Genomic DNA, 17,831 nt, shown 5'->3' with positions numbered 1-17,831 from the left:
AATTGCTAAGCCAGGATTTTTCACCTCTTTATGTCGTCTGCAACTTAAGCGGCATGGCACCACCACTTTCTATATCTTGCCCAAATTGGTCGTTCATGGTAAATGCTGATTAGCTAATCGGCAGAATAACCACAAGCCCAAATCTAACTCAAGGGATATCTAATCCCAGGCAGTAAATTAACTGCTGATCTGCTATCGTTAGCTCATGTATGGTACTGTAACATGCTTGGTCAATGTTACGCACTAAAAGATACAAAGGATATGTTTCATTATTTTAAAACTGAAAAAAAATAGTTGTGAATTTCAATAGATAATTGGAATTGAAGTTGTCAACTCCAGATGATTATGGATATTTCCCCACAGCACTTGCTGATTTATAACCACACCACCATCAATAGTGCCATCCTTATATGTAATGCTTCCCGAGACCAATTGGAATGAAACATTCTGCGCGATTTGTCGACGATTAATCGATCACATTTCTTTCGTCCACCACCTATCTTTTCCCCTCAAAAGCTGTGAAATAAACACAATCATTTTTGCCTTCGGTGATATGCGCTGGGATGCAAAAGGTTGAACGCATCACAATTTTGACGCCAGCCACTCTCCACGTTGCATCCACCTTTCATGCGCCCTGTCGCCGTCGCCACATGGCGCATGCGCAGCACCCAGTTATCCCAGGTGCCGGTTGGGGTGGCGGCGCGCATGCGCGCGACTTGTGCAGCGGCGGAGCGGGTGTGTTGTTCGCCCGCGGTCCAAACAGAAGGAGCCCAACCGTCAGCTGGGGAGCCGGGGAGCGAGCGCGGCGCGAGCGCAGGGCGCGCCCCGCGGTGAGTAGCGGGGCACCACCGGGAGGAGGGGGAGAACCGGCAAAGTATTGTAAGGACCAATTACAGGCAACATCGGAAGGGCGTTTAGTTGGGACGGCGATAGTATCGGATAATATTGGGAAGGAACCGATGAAGCATCGGTTAGGTATTGGGAGGGCACCGATGTGTATCGGTGGCCGGAAATACACCGTGGGAATAGCAAGGGCAACAGGCGATCTGGAGGCCGGCGGGCGCATCGGGAAAGCGAGTGGAACATGATAATATCGGGAAAACATCAAGGCCATTGGGGACTGGGAGAAGCAGTGCAAGGAGACAAGTTGAGGTCCGAGATGCTGCGTGAGTTCTGGCCGGCTTGGGGGTGAGGCTAGTGCTGGGGTGGACAAGGGAGTAACGCATTGAGGGAGGACAAGCCGGAGAGGCTGGGACAGGCAAGACCAATTGGGCGAGTACTGGGACTGAATAGGAGGGATGTGCAAAGTATGAATCCAGTAAACTGAGGGGAAACGGTCTGAAGTGTCGTCACCGGGAGAACAGGAATTGTAGATTTGTAGAGGGTGGAAGTGTTTGAGAAAAGTGTGTGTAAAGGCAGCGAACGATGCACCAACACCATCTCAGTGACGGACCTCAGTGGCATGAGAAGGGAGAAAGTTGGCGAAAATCTATTGTAATCGGTGAGTGGGTAAGGGGTAGCGGATAGTTATGTAACCATGAAACCGATTAAAGGGGTGATGGTGTAACCAGGCAATAGGCGAACCGTACGTTGATGCAACAAAGAAGCCCCCATAACAACAGACTGCACTCGGTGTGTCGACAGAGCAATGTAATAGACAAAAACAGTACATCTACGGAAATAGATGGATGTAAACGAAAATAGTTTTCTGGTTGAATTTCTGCCATGATCAGAATTATTTGAAATTTGATTGAAAATGTGATCTTGTTCTTGGTTGATCATTACAAAAGTGTAACAGCACCTTGTAGGTATTGTATGCAGCTGGCTGAAGATTGTACGCTCTAATCCATTGTTCTGTTGACCTGGAAATTGCATAATTGTTTATATTTTGAAACACCCGATGAGCTGGTTGTGCATAGGCAATTGGGATCTGAATCATGGAAGCAAATAATGATCTCAACCTATGTACATCTATGGAGACAATTTCAATATATTTCAGAATGACCTCTGTTTAAAAATATAAATCAATCATTTATATAAAGCTGTCTGCATACTGTGAAGAAATTACAGCAAAAATATATAAATACATTGGGCTGATGTCTAATATTCATGTTATAAATATCAGGCAATATAACCTCCAACATGTTGTAGCCTAAATACCGACCCTTGATATTCAGACCCATGAGCATCACCAAATCCCTCACTGTCAATATACTGGGGTTCTCATTGATCAGAAACTGACCAACCTGTCACATAAATAACATGGCTATAAGAAGCATCTGTAGAGAATGATTTGCCTCCTGAAACTGCAGGACTTTCCATAGTCTATAGGCAATAAATTATTAGTTGGATGAAAGACCCTCCATTTGCCTGGATGAGTGTAGTACCAATAATTCATGAAGCAGAGCACCATCAAAAATAGTATATATTTGTTCCCCCTCTTATTTCTCTTTTTCCTCCCTTACACTAAGGATTCACTTTCTCCAGTGGCTACCTTCTGTACCATTTACTAAAAGCTGAGTAGGTACTTATCCTGACAGCACCTCACAATGAACCATTAATTCTTCCATTTAAAGAAAAAGGCAAGGGCAGTGGATACATAGGAGACCATCTGAGCAGGTTCCTTTCCAAGTTGCACACCATCCAAAGTTTGAAATGTATTGGCAGTTGATCATCATCAATTCTCAATTCACAGACTCCCTACCCAACCAGACTGAAGTACCTGAATCGCTCATCCTGAAAATGCACTTTTTAAAGTTGCTGAGGTAGAATACTGTGGCTTCAAGCAGTTAGTTTCAATTTGAAGTGGGGTGTTCAGGGATGGGAATGGACAAAGGTGCAAGGGAACAAGGGACCAGACTGGATTTTTTTTTGAGGTGCAATAATTAAGGCAATTTTGAAAGGGAGATCTGAAGTACTTGAGAAGCGAGGAGCAATTTGTAATGTCAGAGGCATTAAAGACAGGAAATTTAGAAAGTTGACCCTTCAGGTATGCTTGTGAGCAGTGGAATTGTCATAAAGACAAAAATTGTGTGCTGAGCAAGTGGGTGCAAACTGCAAACAAAATGGGGAAAAGACGCAGTCTCTGGGATATACCAAGGGTTTGTGTTAATGAAGTGACGGAGTGGGAAGGAGCAGGGTTAGTTGAATCAATAATTCTAATCTTGGGTACAAGTACATTAATTTCTCATTACTAAGTTTCACCCCTCTTTTGCAACTCCATTACCCCTGCAGTTGTTGGAGAGGGAGTGTGGCACAGTGGAGTAGAACTAGAGTTGCTGCCTTACAGTGCCAGACACCTGGGTTGGATCCTGATTGCGGGTGCTATCTGTAAGGAGTTTACATGTTCTTATGACCGCATGGGTTTCCTCTGAGTGATCTTGTTTCCTCTCACATTCCAAAGACTTGCAGGTTTGTAGGTTAATTGGCTTGGTGTGCAGGATAGAACTAGTGGTGGGCCAAAGGGCCTGTTTTTGCACTGTATATCTTAAGAAAAAGATTTTTTTTTTGTGATTATTTGCATTAAGGATAAATAAAAGATGATCCTGCTGTAATTAGCTGTTAGGAGGAGGAATAAAAATTCAAAGTGCTATTGATGCCATATAATGGGGCAGCTTACGTTTCTGGGGAGGATGTTCCAAAAGCCCGTGATACAGAAACAACAAATTGTCTCCTTCAGCACCGAGTACTTGAGGGTCTAAGCTTTTGAGAGAGGTTGAGTAAAACTGGGAAAGTGCAACAATGAAAATTACATTGCAGCATATTACACAACATGAAACTGTTCTTTCACTTTCTTTTCAGTTCAATGCATTTGGCACATCAGGAACTGGCAATGCTAATTTGCAGGCCTCATGTAGACATAGATTCATAGAGTCATGCAGTGTGGAAACAGGCCATTTGGCCCAACTTGCCCACACCAACCAACTTGTCCCAGTTACACTAGTCCCACCTGCCAGCATTTGGTTCATATCCCTCCAAACCTGTCCTATCCAAGTGTCGGCAGGAACTGCAGATGCTGGTTTAACTGAAGATAGACACAAAAAGCTGGAGTAACTCAGCGGGACAGGCAATAACTTTGGAGAGAAGGTATGGGTGATGTTTCGGTGTGAAGAAGGGTCTTGACCCGAAACATCACCCAGTCCTTCTCTCCAGAGGTGCTGCCTGTCCTGCTGAGTTACTCCAGCTTTTTGGGTCCTATCCATGTGCCTGTCTAACTGCTTCTTAAACGTTGGGATAGACTCAACTACTTCCTCTGCCAGCTTGTTCCATACACCCACCACCCTTCGTGTGAAAAAGTTAGCCCTCAGTTTCCTATTAAATCTTTTTCCCTTCACCTTAAATCCATGTCCTCTGGTCCTCGATTCACCCACTCTGGGCAAGAGACTGCATCTACCCGATCTATTCCTCTCATGATCTGATACACCTCTATAGGATCACCCCTCATCCTCCTCCACTCCAAGGAATAGAGTCCCAGCCTACTCAACCTCTCCCCATAACTCAGACCCTCTAGTCCTGGCAACATCCTCGTAAATCTCTGTACCCTTTCCAGCTTGACGACATCTTTCCAATAACACGGTGCCCAGAACTGAACACAATACTCTAAATGTGGCCTCACCAATGTCTTGTACAACTGCAATATGACCTCCCAACTTCTGTACTTAATACTCTGGCTGATGAAGGCCAATATGCTAAAAGCTTTTTGACCATCTAATCTACCTACGACTCCACCCTCAGGGAACTATGTCCCTGCGCTCCTTGATCCCTCTGCACTACAACACCACACAGAGCCCTATCATTCACTGTGAAGGCCCTGCCCATGTTAGACTTCCCAAAATGTAACACCTCACATTTTTCTGCATTAAATTCCTTCAACCATTCCTCAGCCCACTTGGCCAATTGATCAAGATCCTGCTGCAATTTTTCACAACCATCTTCAATATCTGCAAAACCACCCACTTTTGTATCATCTTGCCGTGTATGTTCTCATCCAAATCATTGATATAGATGGCAAACAGTAACGGGTCCAGCACCAAACCCTGAGGCACATCATGCCTCCGGTCCGAGAAGCAACCTTCCACCATCACCCTCTGCTTCCTTCCAAGAAGCCATTTTGGTGTTCTCTGCTCCGTTATTGTAAAAAATGAATGGCTCAAGTGGACCCTTGCATTTTGTCCTGTTTTCAATTTTCTTTGAGTTGTGGCATCCTGTTTCTCCACCATCATGTAATTTTATTATTGTCCATGTGTATAAATTCCATTGCTTTGCTCCAGCTTGCTTTATTTTTCTACTGTTTTTCAGCTCTCACAACTAGCTTTTTGTAGAGAGACTTCTGTACCTATGCCATAACATTCTGAAGCTTTCTTCCACCTGATAGCCTCAAAATGTAGTTTCAAACACACTTTGGGTCATCTCCTTTAATGTTTTATTCAAACTGGTGTTTTATGGCAAGGTGACTATTTGGGAATTTTGATCTTCTTTTTAATTAACTGAAAGTATTTTTTTCCATTCTCAAAAGGAAGTTACAAGAGTTTGTTAATTGAGAGTCATATGTTTTTGTGTTGTTACACTAATAATGACAGAAAAAGAGGCCATTTAGCCCTGAATTTGTACATGTATATTATCCACATTTTTTATTAGATTATCGTGACAGTCTTTGTTAGAACATTCCCGAAAAGTCCATAAGTTAATTTGGTTTAACAATGCATAGAAATTGTTTAAAGGAAAGTATCAATCTTTTAGACAAGCAAGAATATTGCCTTTTGAAATATTTGCACCACATCACCTAGTAAAGAATGATTTTAAGTTTGTGTTTTACAAGATTTTTAGAAAAAAACTAGACCAAGTGGACCGGTTGGGCCCAAACCTCTCTTACATTGGTGCAGCACCCTCTCCTCCACTCTCTCCTCCCCTTCCCCCTCCCTAGGTGATAGATTTAAACTTTAAAATGTGAATATTGAAAAATATAACACCGATTTCAATGAAACGTCTTCCATTAGCACCAAAGGGACGACAGTGAGTAAGGTGGGCCTAAAATTGTTGCGCTATCATGTACCGTTTTGGCTGTAGTTCAGGAACAAACAAACAAACAAACGAAGGTTTAGTATATGGATGACAGAATCAAAATAATTTGTTCCTACAAATAAGAAATAAGAAGTAATTCAGGAACAAATAGACAAATTTTAGTATATAGATATCTGGACAATCTGTTTATTGTTATGATTTGGCAACAGAACTGACCTAGGAGATGGAAAAAAAGTGATAGTTACCAGGGCTGAAGTTAAAGCAAGATTTTGAGTGCTTTTCTGCCTTCGTCTTTCGTGGTGATCCTTGGTCCCAAACTAGGTTGCTTCGTCAGGATCTCGCATGGAGCTAGGAAGTTGGCTCCATGGTATTTCTTATGTCTGTATCCAGAGCTTTTCTGTATACAAAAAGGTGCCGATATGCATATAATGGTTCATGCTACGCCATTGGCTTAAGTTCATCAACCTAGTTTTTAAGTTGTGAGTGGTGCTGGTACAGTCACAAAAAAAACACTTGCTGTATTCCATTTGTCCTGTGGTCTAATGTTATGTTTTCAATATTTAAACTATAAAAGATCAAGTATATGTTTCCCATCAAGATTCTTGTAATAACTCCTTTCTGAATCAGCAACTGAAAAGGCTTCATTATAAGATGGAATTTGAGTCATCGAAATTCTCGGAGCTCTCATTGGTCTCCAAATCTCTTCTGCCATTAGGCCAGTCAATATCATGACAGATTTGAGTTCTCTCTGTTTTCTGTCATTTATTAGCAGCACATATCAGTCACAGCTTTTCTAATATTAATCAAAATAAACTGATTATGAATGAGAGTTACAGATTTCTGCTCTGTGGGTATGTTTAGCAATTCTACTCAGGGTCACGTTTAATTTTAAGACTGATTTCTAATACATGACTTGTCAACCAGCAGAAATTGTTTTGATCTCTTGCTCTACAACTCGCCTTAATAAATTAAAAAAATTAATACTTCACTTGGTACTGTAACATTTTAAAGACATTTGGCGAGGTACATGGATAGGAAAAGGTTACGGAAGCAGCAGGTGGGACTAGTGTTGATGAGGTATGATAGCGTTGGCAAGTTGGGTCGAAGAGCCTGTTTCTGTGCCGTCTGATTCTATGGCCTCTGAAATTTATAACATTTCAATTTGAGTATTTACTCTTGTAATTTAACCCCAGGGGTCAGAGATCATTCTGGTGAATCAAAAGTCAATAAATCCAAATTAGAGTTTCTTACTCAAAACTGCAGGAGTAACTCCAACCAACTATTTTGGAAATTACTACATAATTTTATCCATTGTACTCCTACCCATGTGTATACAGAAGTTAACATCTTGCATGTGGTCTCAGTAGACTCTGCACACTTCGTTAATTGGGGTTATGGTTAGATATGGCAATACCTTACTGGACTGTATATAAGAAAAAAAATCACCGTTTGCACATGACAATAAAAGCACCATTGAACCTTAGACCTGCACTCTTGTGTGCAACATCCCCCTTGAGCTCCAAATTGCACTTTATTTCAGATTACCTCCACATTCCTGCAGTGACTTGTTTGTGACCTTCTTCACTGCCACATTGAGGCCAAATGTAAATTGAAGCACACCCGTTGTTACCCAATAGTGTGAACATTAAATGTTCACATTTCAGGTATCTTACAATTCCAGTGTTCCTTTTCTTCCACTGGTCCAGCCAGGTTCTCTCTCCCTTTGTTCACCTTTCAATTCCCCTTCTAGGATACCTAGATTTCTCTCCCACCTGGTTCAATCTACCCCTCACTCACACATCAATTCACCTGTATTTCTTCTTCCTTCTTCCAATACCTTCCAATTCACCTGGTTCCATCTGCCATGTTGATTGTGAGTGAATGTCACCCAAAGGAAAATCTTGTTCAGTATGCACTGATTTCAGTTATTTGAAGAGGCAAATAATTCAATCATTTCATATGCAGTTTTTAGAGTTGTTTGAGGATTGCCATTATGTAGCAACTCCTATTGTTGTCTTACCAGAGCTGCAATGCATGTCAATTAAATGATGCACTGCAGTTATTTGTCAAAGCCATTTGTCACCATTCCCAGCAAGGAAAAGATCACCTGGTGCTTGGGTGCACTGGGATAGAAACATAGAAACATAGAAAATAGGTACAGGAGTAGGCCATTCGGCCCGTCGAGCCTGCACCGCCATTCAATATGATCATGGCTGATCATTCAGCTCAGTAGCCTGTACCTGCCTTCTCTCCATACCCCCTGATCCCTTTAGCAAAAAGGGCCACATCTAACTCCCTCTTAAATATAGCCAATGAACTGGCCTCAACTACCTTCTGTGGCAGAGAATTCCACAGACTCACCACTCTCTGTGTGAAGAAATGTTTTCTCATCTCGGTCCTAAAAGACTTCCCCCTTATCCTTAAGCTGTGACCCCTGGTTCTGGACTCCCCCAACATCGGGAACAATCTTCCCGCATCTAGCCTCTCCAACCCCTTAAGAATTTTATATGTTTCTATAAGATCCCCCCTCAGTCTTCTAAATTCCAGCGAGTACAAGCCCAATCTATCCAGTCTTTCCTCATATGTAAGTCCCGCCATCCCAGGGATCAATCTGGTGAAACTTCTCTGTACTCCCTCTAAGGCAAGAACGTCTTTCCTCAGGTTAGGAGACCAAAACTGCACACAATACTCCAGGTGCGGTCTCACCAAGGCCCTGTACAACTGCAGCAGAACCTCCCTGCTCCTAAACTCAAATCCTCTTGCTATGAATGCCAACATACCATTCGCTTTCTTCACTGCCTGCTGCACCTGCATGCTTGCTTTCAATGACTGGTGCACCATGACACCCAGGTCCCGTTGCATCTCCCCTTCTCCCAATCGGTCACCATTCAGGTAATACTCTGCTTTCCTGTTCTTGCCGCCAAAGTGGATAACCTCACATTTATCCACATTATATTGCATCTGCCATGCATTTGCCCACTCGCCTAATCTATCCAAGTCACTCTGCAGCCTCCTAGCATCCTCCTCGCAGCTAACACTGCCACCCAGCTTCGTGTCATCCGCAAACTTAGAGATGTTGCATTCAATTCCCTCGTCCAAATCATTAATATACACTGTAAATAACTGGGGTCCCAGCACTGAGCCTTGCGGTACCCCATTAGTCACTGCCTGCCATTCCGAAAAGGACCCGTTTATTCCTACTCTTTGCTTCCTGTCCGCCAACCAATTTTCTATCCACCTCAACACTGAACCCTCAATACCGTGTGCTTTAAGTTTGTACACCAATCTCCTATGTGGGACCTTGTCGAAGGCCTTCTGAAAGTCCAGATATAACACATCGACTGGTTCTCCCTTATCCACTCTACTAGTTACATCCTCAAAAAATTCTATAAGATTCGTCAGACATGATTTGCCTTTGGTAAATCCATGCTGACTTTGTCCGATGATATCACCACTTTCCAAATGTAATGCTATCACATCTTTAATAACTGACTCTAGCATTTTCCCCACTACCGATGTTAGGCTAACTGGTCTATAATTCCCCGTTTTCTCTCTCCCTCCCTTTTTAAAAAGTGGGGTTACATTAGCTACCCTCCAGTCCTCAGGAACTACTCCAGAATCTAAAGAGTTTTGAAAAATTATCACTAATGCATCCACTATTTCTGAGGCTACTTCCTTAAGCACTCTGGGATGCAGCCTATCTGGCCCTGGGGATTTATCTGCCTTTAATCCATTTAATTTACCTAACACCACTTCCCGACTAACCTGGATTTCCCTCAGTTCCTCCATCTCATTAGACCCCCGGTCCCCCGCTATTTCCGGCAGACGGTTTATGTCTTCCTTAGTGAAGACAGAACCAAAGTATTTGTTCAATTGGTCTGCCATCTCCTTGTTCCCTATGATCAATTTACCTGTTTCCGACTGCAAGGGACCTACATTTGCCTTAACTAATCTTTTCCTCTTGACATATCTATAAAAGCTTTTGCAGTCTGTTTTTATGTTCCTTGCCAGTTTTCCCCTCATAATCTATTTTCCCTTTCCTAATTAAGCCCTTTGTCCTCCTCTGCTGGACTCTGAATTTCTCCCAGTCCTCTGGTATGCTACTTTTTCTGGCTAATTTGTATGCTTCTATCCTTGTTTTAATACTATCCTTGATTTCCCTTGTTAGCCACGGATGCACTACCTTTCCTGGTTTGTTCTTTTGCCAAACTGGGATGAACACTTCTTGTAGTTCATCCATGCGACCTTTAAATGCCTTCCATTGCATGTCCACCGTCAACCCTTTCAGCATCAATCGCCAGTCTATCTTGGACAATTCACGCCTCATACCCTCAAAGTTACCTTTCTTTAAGTTCAGAACACTTGTTTCTGTATCGACTTTGTCACTCTCCATCCTAATGAAGAACTCTACCATATTATGATCACTATTGCCCAAGGGGCCTCGCACAACAAGACTGCTAACTAACCCTTCCTCATTACTCAATACCCAGTCTAGAATGGCCTGTTCTCTCGTTGGTTCCTCGACATGCTGGTTTAGAAAACCATCTCTCAAACATTCCAAGAAATCCTCTTCCTCAGCACCCCTGCCAGTTTGGTTCACCCAATCTATATGTAGATTGAAGTCACCCATTATAACTGCTGCGCCTTTAGTGGATGCATTTCTAATTTCCTGCTTGATGCCATCCCCAACCTCCCTACTGCTGTTAGGTGGCCTGTACACAACTCCCACTAGCGTTTTCTGCCCCTTAGTGTTTCGTAGCTCTACCCATATCGATTCCACTTCCTCCAAGCTAATGTCCTTCCTTTCCACTGCTTTAATCTCCTCTCTAACCAGTAACGCTACCCCACCTCCTTTTCCTTTCTGTCTATCCCGCCTGAATATAGAATATCCCTGGATGTTGAGCTCCCAGCCTTGGTCACCCTGGAGCCATGTCTCCGTAATCCCAACTATATCAAGCGATCTTGCCTTGGATGTATTGTTTCTTCTCTTATTGATTCTATATCCTGTAACTTCCTATCTAATTCTATTGTTCATGCACCTGATCACACTTCACCAGAACTTGTAATAGTAAGAAATGAGCCAAGCTTCCAGTTACAAGAAAGTGAGGAAGGATGGTGGGAACAAAATGGAAGGTGTGTGATAGGGTGGAGAGGAAGGATAAATTAAATGACACATGTTGTGGTGTCAGCTGAAAGAACTTGTTTAAAGGAAAGTATGTAAGTGATTGGGATGAATAAGGTTCTACGCTAATTATCGAATTAATTTCAAAAATTGGCAGCTGAGAGGACAAGAGGGACAACATTACAGAAAAATAATACTGAGTTATTATAAATGGGATAATTAGCAAAAGTCAGTACTGCTTGTTTCTAGACGGGGGGGAGGGGGGGGAATGGACAACTTAATAACATATAACATATAACATATAACATATAACAACTACAGCATGGAAACAGGCCTGTCCGGCCCTACCAGTCCACGCCGACCATTCTCCCTGACCTAGTCTCATCTACCTGCACTCAGACCATAACCCTCTAATCCCCTCTTATCCATATACCTATCCAATTTACTCTTAAATAATAAAATCGAGCCAGCCTCCACCACTTCCACCGGAAGCCCATTCCATACTTTCCATATTTCCAAAAACACGGCATATGTTCTCTGGTGGCTGTTGTTAAAAATTACTTAACCATCTGAGTTGTCAACTAACTTCTTTTAGTGAGCATGAGGAGTAAATCAAGTGCTCCTCAGCAAATAATTGTAGATGCAAAATTAACATAATGCTGTTGAGGCAGCATCCGTGAAAAGAGAAACTGATTTTATTTCAGTTTCATGACCTTGCATTACTCCACAGGTGCCACCTGATGTGTCGACTTGTCCAGTATTTTTTTCCATTTGAGACACTAAACACAAACAAGTATACAAAATAAAAAGATTGTTGAATCTCTTGTAGTTAGTGTCGAGCTTCCGTTAGTAGTTTAAAGGTGATCACCAAAGAGCTTTATATTTGTGAAAAGTAAAACGAATAATGGGTTAAATTTTAATATCGCATCTTCTAATTTGTTAAAATGGTTTTATGGAGATGTATTTTTTTATGGTCATTACTTTTAATCCTTAAGTTTTTTTTGGTCTTTTTAGGGTAAAAGATGTCAGAAGCAGAGAAAGACCTTGTGGCTAAAATGCTACGAGCAGTCCTGCAGTCAAGTAAAGATGGTGTGGCTATAACAAGGCTGCAGGGCGAATATAAGCAACTCACAGGTGAAGTGATCCCACATAAACAGCTTGGATTTCCCACTCTTGATAACTACTTGAAAAGCATTCCGTCAGTTGTGAAGTTTGGAATTAATAAAAATGGAGAGGTAAGATTAATTAATCAAGAGTGTTTTTGTTGCATGCACTGATATAAACTGGAGCAATTAAACTCTTATTTGCTGCACTTTTACCACCACTATGGATACAACAGTAACAAGAAATATAAGAAATGATCAATTGGTAAACTAGACTATGATGGTGTAAAAACCAAAGCATGTAGAGCGACTTTGGTAATAAAAAATAACTAGTGGTTTACTAGAATTGGGATACGGTTGTGGTTGAGGTTGCACAGGGTAGTTAAAAAATCCGTTAGTTGGTGGAAGAGCTGTTCTTGAACCTGGTGCTCATGGTTCTCCTGTGATATACTGGACAGCAAAGTACCTGGTATATCCATACAGTTCTGCAGTTCAATATGTAGGGAATCTGAACAAGTTTATGTTCTGCTGCTGGCCGACATGCAATACTAAACTTGTACCAATGCAGTTGCTTCCTGGCAGTTAATTGTGGGACTGTCACCAATATCAGCAATATTTGGCCCTTTGTATTATTTTTGAAGATGTTTTAATTCCAATTTTAAATTATCCTTTCATGAAGCCTCAATTAACATTACATTACAGTTCACATTGCAATTAATCTTATTTTGTAAACTGTATAAAGCAATAATTTATTCCTGTATTGTTGCATAATTTATGAATTTGATTTCATTAAAGCAATTGATTTGATCTTTTTAAGTCCATCTTGGAATATATGGGGTGGGTAGGTCTAAATCTGAATTAAAATTAATATAGGATTACAAATTGGTCAGTTGTCATATCGGTAGTTTTCCATTTGTGATTTTAAAATATTCTAACTGTCTTTTGTAAATGATGGTTAAGATTTTTAAGGATTGTACAATGGGTCAGTTGATCAAGATAATAGTACGCAAAACTAGATTGGTAGAAAGGTTCAAGTATTGATCAAGTTAGGGAGTTTAGCGTTCTTGTTTCTCATCTTTGTTCAACATTTTAAATGCGTGTGTGAATCTAGACAAAGACACAAGGAACTGCAGATGCTGGTTTACAAGAGAAAAAACAGTGTTGGAGGAACTCGGGCAGCAGCATCTCTGGAGAACATAGATAGATGACGTTTTGGGTCAGGAAGATAGGGCCTGACCAAAACATTGCCAATCCATGTTCTCCAGAGATGCTGTCTGACACGCTGAATCACTCCAGCACTTTGTCTTTTTCTAAATCAAAATTAAATGTTGTCAATAACTTAAATATTTCATCAGTTATAATGTCTGACGTTAGCCGCAACTGTGATTTGCCTGCAATTGGTTTTGAGAACAGTGCTCTCTTAACCAAATGGATTATCATTGCCTGTCAAGTTGAACAATAACAAATGATAGTTATTTGACTACATTAATAGTTGCAGGGTTTTGTGTGGGGTGGAGTCTCACTAAAGGATCTGGAACATACAAAAATGAATTACTGTGTGGGAAGCAAGACCAGTTTCTATTACTTGTATGGGCATAGGAGTACATAATGAAGGAAGATTTGACTCAAATGCGGCAACATGATGTGCATGGGAATGCAACATTGTTCAAAATATTAGTAGAAAGCATGGACACAATTTAGAAATATTGAATAAAGCCATAAGAATATCTCTCAAACTTTTTATATTACCTACAGATGGTTTGCTTTGCGACTGTAAACAATGAAATTGCACACATTGCTAAATTGGTAGCTCGTCAGAGAACTCCGAAGAGGAGACATGGTGGACAAACATTGGTAAATTCTCAATTACGATTAAAACGTGTCCTACCAGCCTTACAAATGGGTAAGTCAACCTTATTTTAACTCTTTGGCTGGTGGTCTCATGAAAAATTGCTCTATGTACTTTGAACGTAGGTTTTTAAGGACATGTAACACATTTGAAGGCATTAACTCCATTGTAGGCTCAACAGAAACTTTCCAGTCACAGGATGGCCTAAGTTGGCTTTGTAGAGTGAAAACCCATTTGTTAAGACTATCCCATATTTATTTGTTTCATTGGAAACGTTTGGATTTAAATATTTTAATACACATGTGTACCTATTATGGGTTTGGAAAATGTAATTGTGATTTGTGTCGAGGCCAGGTTTTAAAAATTATTTGTTGTGACTTGCCACAAGTTGGATGATGATCAAAACAAAAGAACTTTGATCTTTAAACTAAGTAGTGGGGGGGAGGGGTTAACAAATTGTGAATATGAAGATGAGGTAAAAGGGAATACAGGAGATATTGCAAAAGACTCTCGGAAGAATGGGAACAGAAGTTCTAGAGCGGAAAAGAAATTAAGGGCAGGGCCAATTGTGAACAATGTGAGAGGGGAGGTAAATACAGAAGTTAAAGTGTTGTACTTAAATGCGCGTAGTATAAAAAATAAAGTGGATGAGCTTGAGGCTCAGTTAGTCATGGGCAAGTATGATGTTGTAGGGATCACTGAGACATGGCTACAAGAGGACCAGGGCTGGGAACTGAATATTCAGGGGTACACAACGTATAGAAAAGACAGACAGGTGGGCAGAGGGGGTGGGGTTGCTCTGATGGTAAGGAATGATATTCATTCCCTTGCAAGGGGTGACATAGAATCAGGAGATGTTGAATCAGTATGGATAGAAATGAGAAATTGTAAGGGTAAAAAGACCCTAATGGGAGTTATCTATAGGCCCCCAAACAGTAGCCTCGACTTAGGGTGCAAGTTAAATCAGGAGATAAAATTGGCGTGTCAAAAATGTAATGCTACGGTGGTTATGGGAGATTTCAACATGCAGGTAGACTGGGAAAATCAGGTTGGAAATGGACCCCAGGAAAGAGAGTTTGTAGAGTGCCTTCGAGATGGATTCTTAGAACAGCTTGTACTGGAGCCTACCAGGGAGAAGGCAATTCTGGATTTAGTGTTGTGTAATGATCCTGATCTGATAAGGGGACTAGAGGTAAAAGAGCCATTAGGAGGCAGTGATCACAACATGATAAGTTTTACTCTGCAAATGGAAAGGCAGAAGGGAAAATCGGAAGTGTCGGTATTACAGTATAGCAAAGGGGATTACAGAGGCATGAGGCGGGAGCTGGCCAAAATTGATTGGAAGGAGGCCCTAGCAGGGAAGACGGTAGAACAGCAATGGCAGGTATTCCTGGGAATAATGCAGAGGTTGCAGGATCAATTTATTCCAAAGAGGTGGAAAGACTCTAAGGGGAGTAAGAGACACCTGTGGCTGACAAGGGAAGTCAGGGACAGCATAAAAATTAAGGAGAGGAAGTATAACATAGCAAAGAAGAGTGGGAAGACAGAGGATTGGGACTCTTTTAAAGAGCAACAAAAGTTAACTAAAAAGGCAATACGAGGAGAAAAGATGAGGTACGAGGGTAAACTAGCCAATAATATAAAGGAGGATAGCAAAAGTTTTTTTAGGTACGTGAAGAGGAAAAAAATAGTCAAGGCAAATGTGGGTCCCTTGAAGACAGAAGCAGGGGAATTTATTGTGGGGAACAAAGAAATGGCAGACGAGTTAAACCGTTACTTTGGATCTGTCTTCACTGAGGAAGATACACACAATCTCCCAAATGTTCTAGGGGCTGGAGAACCTAGGGTGATGGAGGAACTGAAGGAAATCCACATTAGGCAGGAAATGGTTTTGGGTAGACTGATGGGACTGAAGGCTGATAAATCCCCAGGGCCTGATGGTCTGCATCCCAGAGTACTTAAGGAGGTGGCTCTAGAAATAGTGGAAGCATTGGAGATCATTTTTCAATGTTCTATAGATTCAGGATCAGTTCCTGTGGATTGGAGAATAGCAAATGTTATCCCACTTTTTAAGAAAGGAGGGAGAGAGAAAACGGGTAATTATAGACCAGTTAGTCTGACATCAGTGGTGGGGAAAATGCTGGAGTCAATTATAAAAGACGAAATTGCTGAGCATTTGGATAGCAGTAACGGGATCGTTCCGAGTCAGCATGGATTTACGAAGGGGAAATCATGCTTGACAAATCTACTGGAATTTTTTGAGGATGTAACTAGGAAAATTGACAAGGGAGAGTCAGTGGATGTGGTGTACCTCGACTTTCAGAAAGCCTTCGACAAGGTCCCACATAGGAGATTAGTGGGCAAAATTAGGGCACATGGTATTGGGGGTAGGGTACTGACATGGATAGAAAATTGGTTAACAGACAGAAAGCAAAGAGTGGGGATAAATGGGTCCCTTTCGGAATGGCAGGCAGTGACCAGTGGGGTACCGCAAGGTTCGGTGCTGGGACCCCAGCTATTTACGATATACATTAATGACTTAGACGAAGGGATTAAAAGTACCATTAGCAAATTTGCAGATGATACTAAGTTGGGGGGTAGTGTGAATTGTGAGGAAGATGCAATAAGGCTGCAGGGTGACCTGGACAGGTTGTGTGAGTGGGCGGATACATGGCAGATGCAGTTTAATGTAGATAAGTGTGAGGTTATTCACTTTGGAAGTAAGAATAGAAAGGCAGATTATTATCTGAATGGTGTCAAGTTAGGAGGAGGGGGAGTTCAACGAGATCTGGGTGTCCTAGTGCATCAGTCAATGAAAGGAAGCATGCAGGTTCAGCAGGCAGTGAAGAAAGCCAATGGAATGTTGGCCTTCGTAACAAGAGGAGTTGAGTATAGGAGCAAAGAGGTCCTTCTACAGTTGTACCGGGCCCTGGTGAGACCGCACCTGGAGTACTGTGTGCAGTTTTGGTCTCCAAATTTGAGGAAGGATATTCTTGCTATGGAGGGCGTGCAGCGTAGGTTCACTAGATTAATTCCCGGAATGGCGGGACTGTCGTATGTTGAAAGGCTGGAGCGATTGGGCTTGTATACACTGGAATTTAGAAGGATGAGGGGGGATCTTATTGAAACATATAAGATAATTAGGGGATTGGACACATTAGAGGCAGATAACATGTTCCCAATGTTGGGGGAGTCCAGAACAAGGGGCCACAGTTTGAGAATAAGGGGTAGGCCATTTAGAACGGAGATGAGGAAGAACTTTTTCAGTCAGAGGGTGGTGAAGGTGTGGAATTCTCTGCCTCAGAAGGCAGTGGAGGCCAGTTCGTTGGATGCTTTCAAGAGAGAGCTGGATAGAGCTCTTAAGGATAGCGGAGTGAGGGGGTATGGGGAGAAGGCAGGAACGGGGTACTGATTGATAGTGATCAGCCATGATCGCATTGAATGGCGGTGCTGGCTCGAAGGGCTGAATGGCCTACTCCTGCACCTATTGTCTATTGTCTATTGTCTATAATGTGGTTGAACATGGAACTTATTTTTTAGAAGCAAATGAACCTGCATTTCCATGTCACTTTTTACAAGTTGAAGACATCCCAAAGGGTTTCCAAGTTACTATCACATTTTATTTTCCATTTCTTTCTGGCAGTTTTACTGTTGGATTGTTGATCAATTTCTGTTTTAAGCTTCCTCCTGTAGGCTCTGAATTTCTGACATAAATGTGTAACTACGAATGCTCTCT

General features: G+C 41.8%; 1 protein-coding gene across 4 annotated transcripts in view; it reads left to right on the top strand.

Annotated features, from left to right (window-relative positions):
• Positions 1-696: 696 nt before the first annotated feature.
• Positions 697-17,831, top strand: part of LOC144591957 (tudor domain-containing protein 7-like) — a 131,957-nt gene continuing 114,822 nt past the window's right edge. For 2 of the 4 annotated variants that reach the window (XM_078396025.1, XM_078396022.1), the window contains exons 1-3: positions 697-830; positions 12,158-12,378; positions 14,002-14,149. In XM_078396025.1, the coding sequence (XP_078252151.1) occupies positions 12,166-12,378; positions 14,002-14,149 (361 nt within the window). In that variant the 5' untranslated portion in view covers positions 697-830; positions 12,158-12,165. Of the gene's footprint in view, positions 880-1,481; positions 1,502-12,157; positions 12,379-14,001; positions 14,150-17,831 lie in introns of those variants that run through there. The other 2 variants (XM_078396023.1, XM_078396024.1) reach the window with 2 other exon arrangements.

Source organism: Rhinoraja longicauda, chromosome 3, assembly GCF_053455715.1.
Source record: "Rhinoraja longicauda isolate Sanriku21f chromosome 3, sRhiLon1.1, whole genome shotgun sequence".
NCBI classification, from domain to species: domain Eukaryota; kingdom Metazoa; phylum Chordata; class Chondrichthyes; order Rajiformes; family Arhynchobatidae; genus Rhinoraja; species Rhinoraja longicauda.
This window is presented reverse-complemented; position numbering and strand designations above follow the sequence as displayed.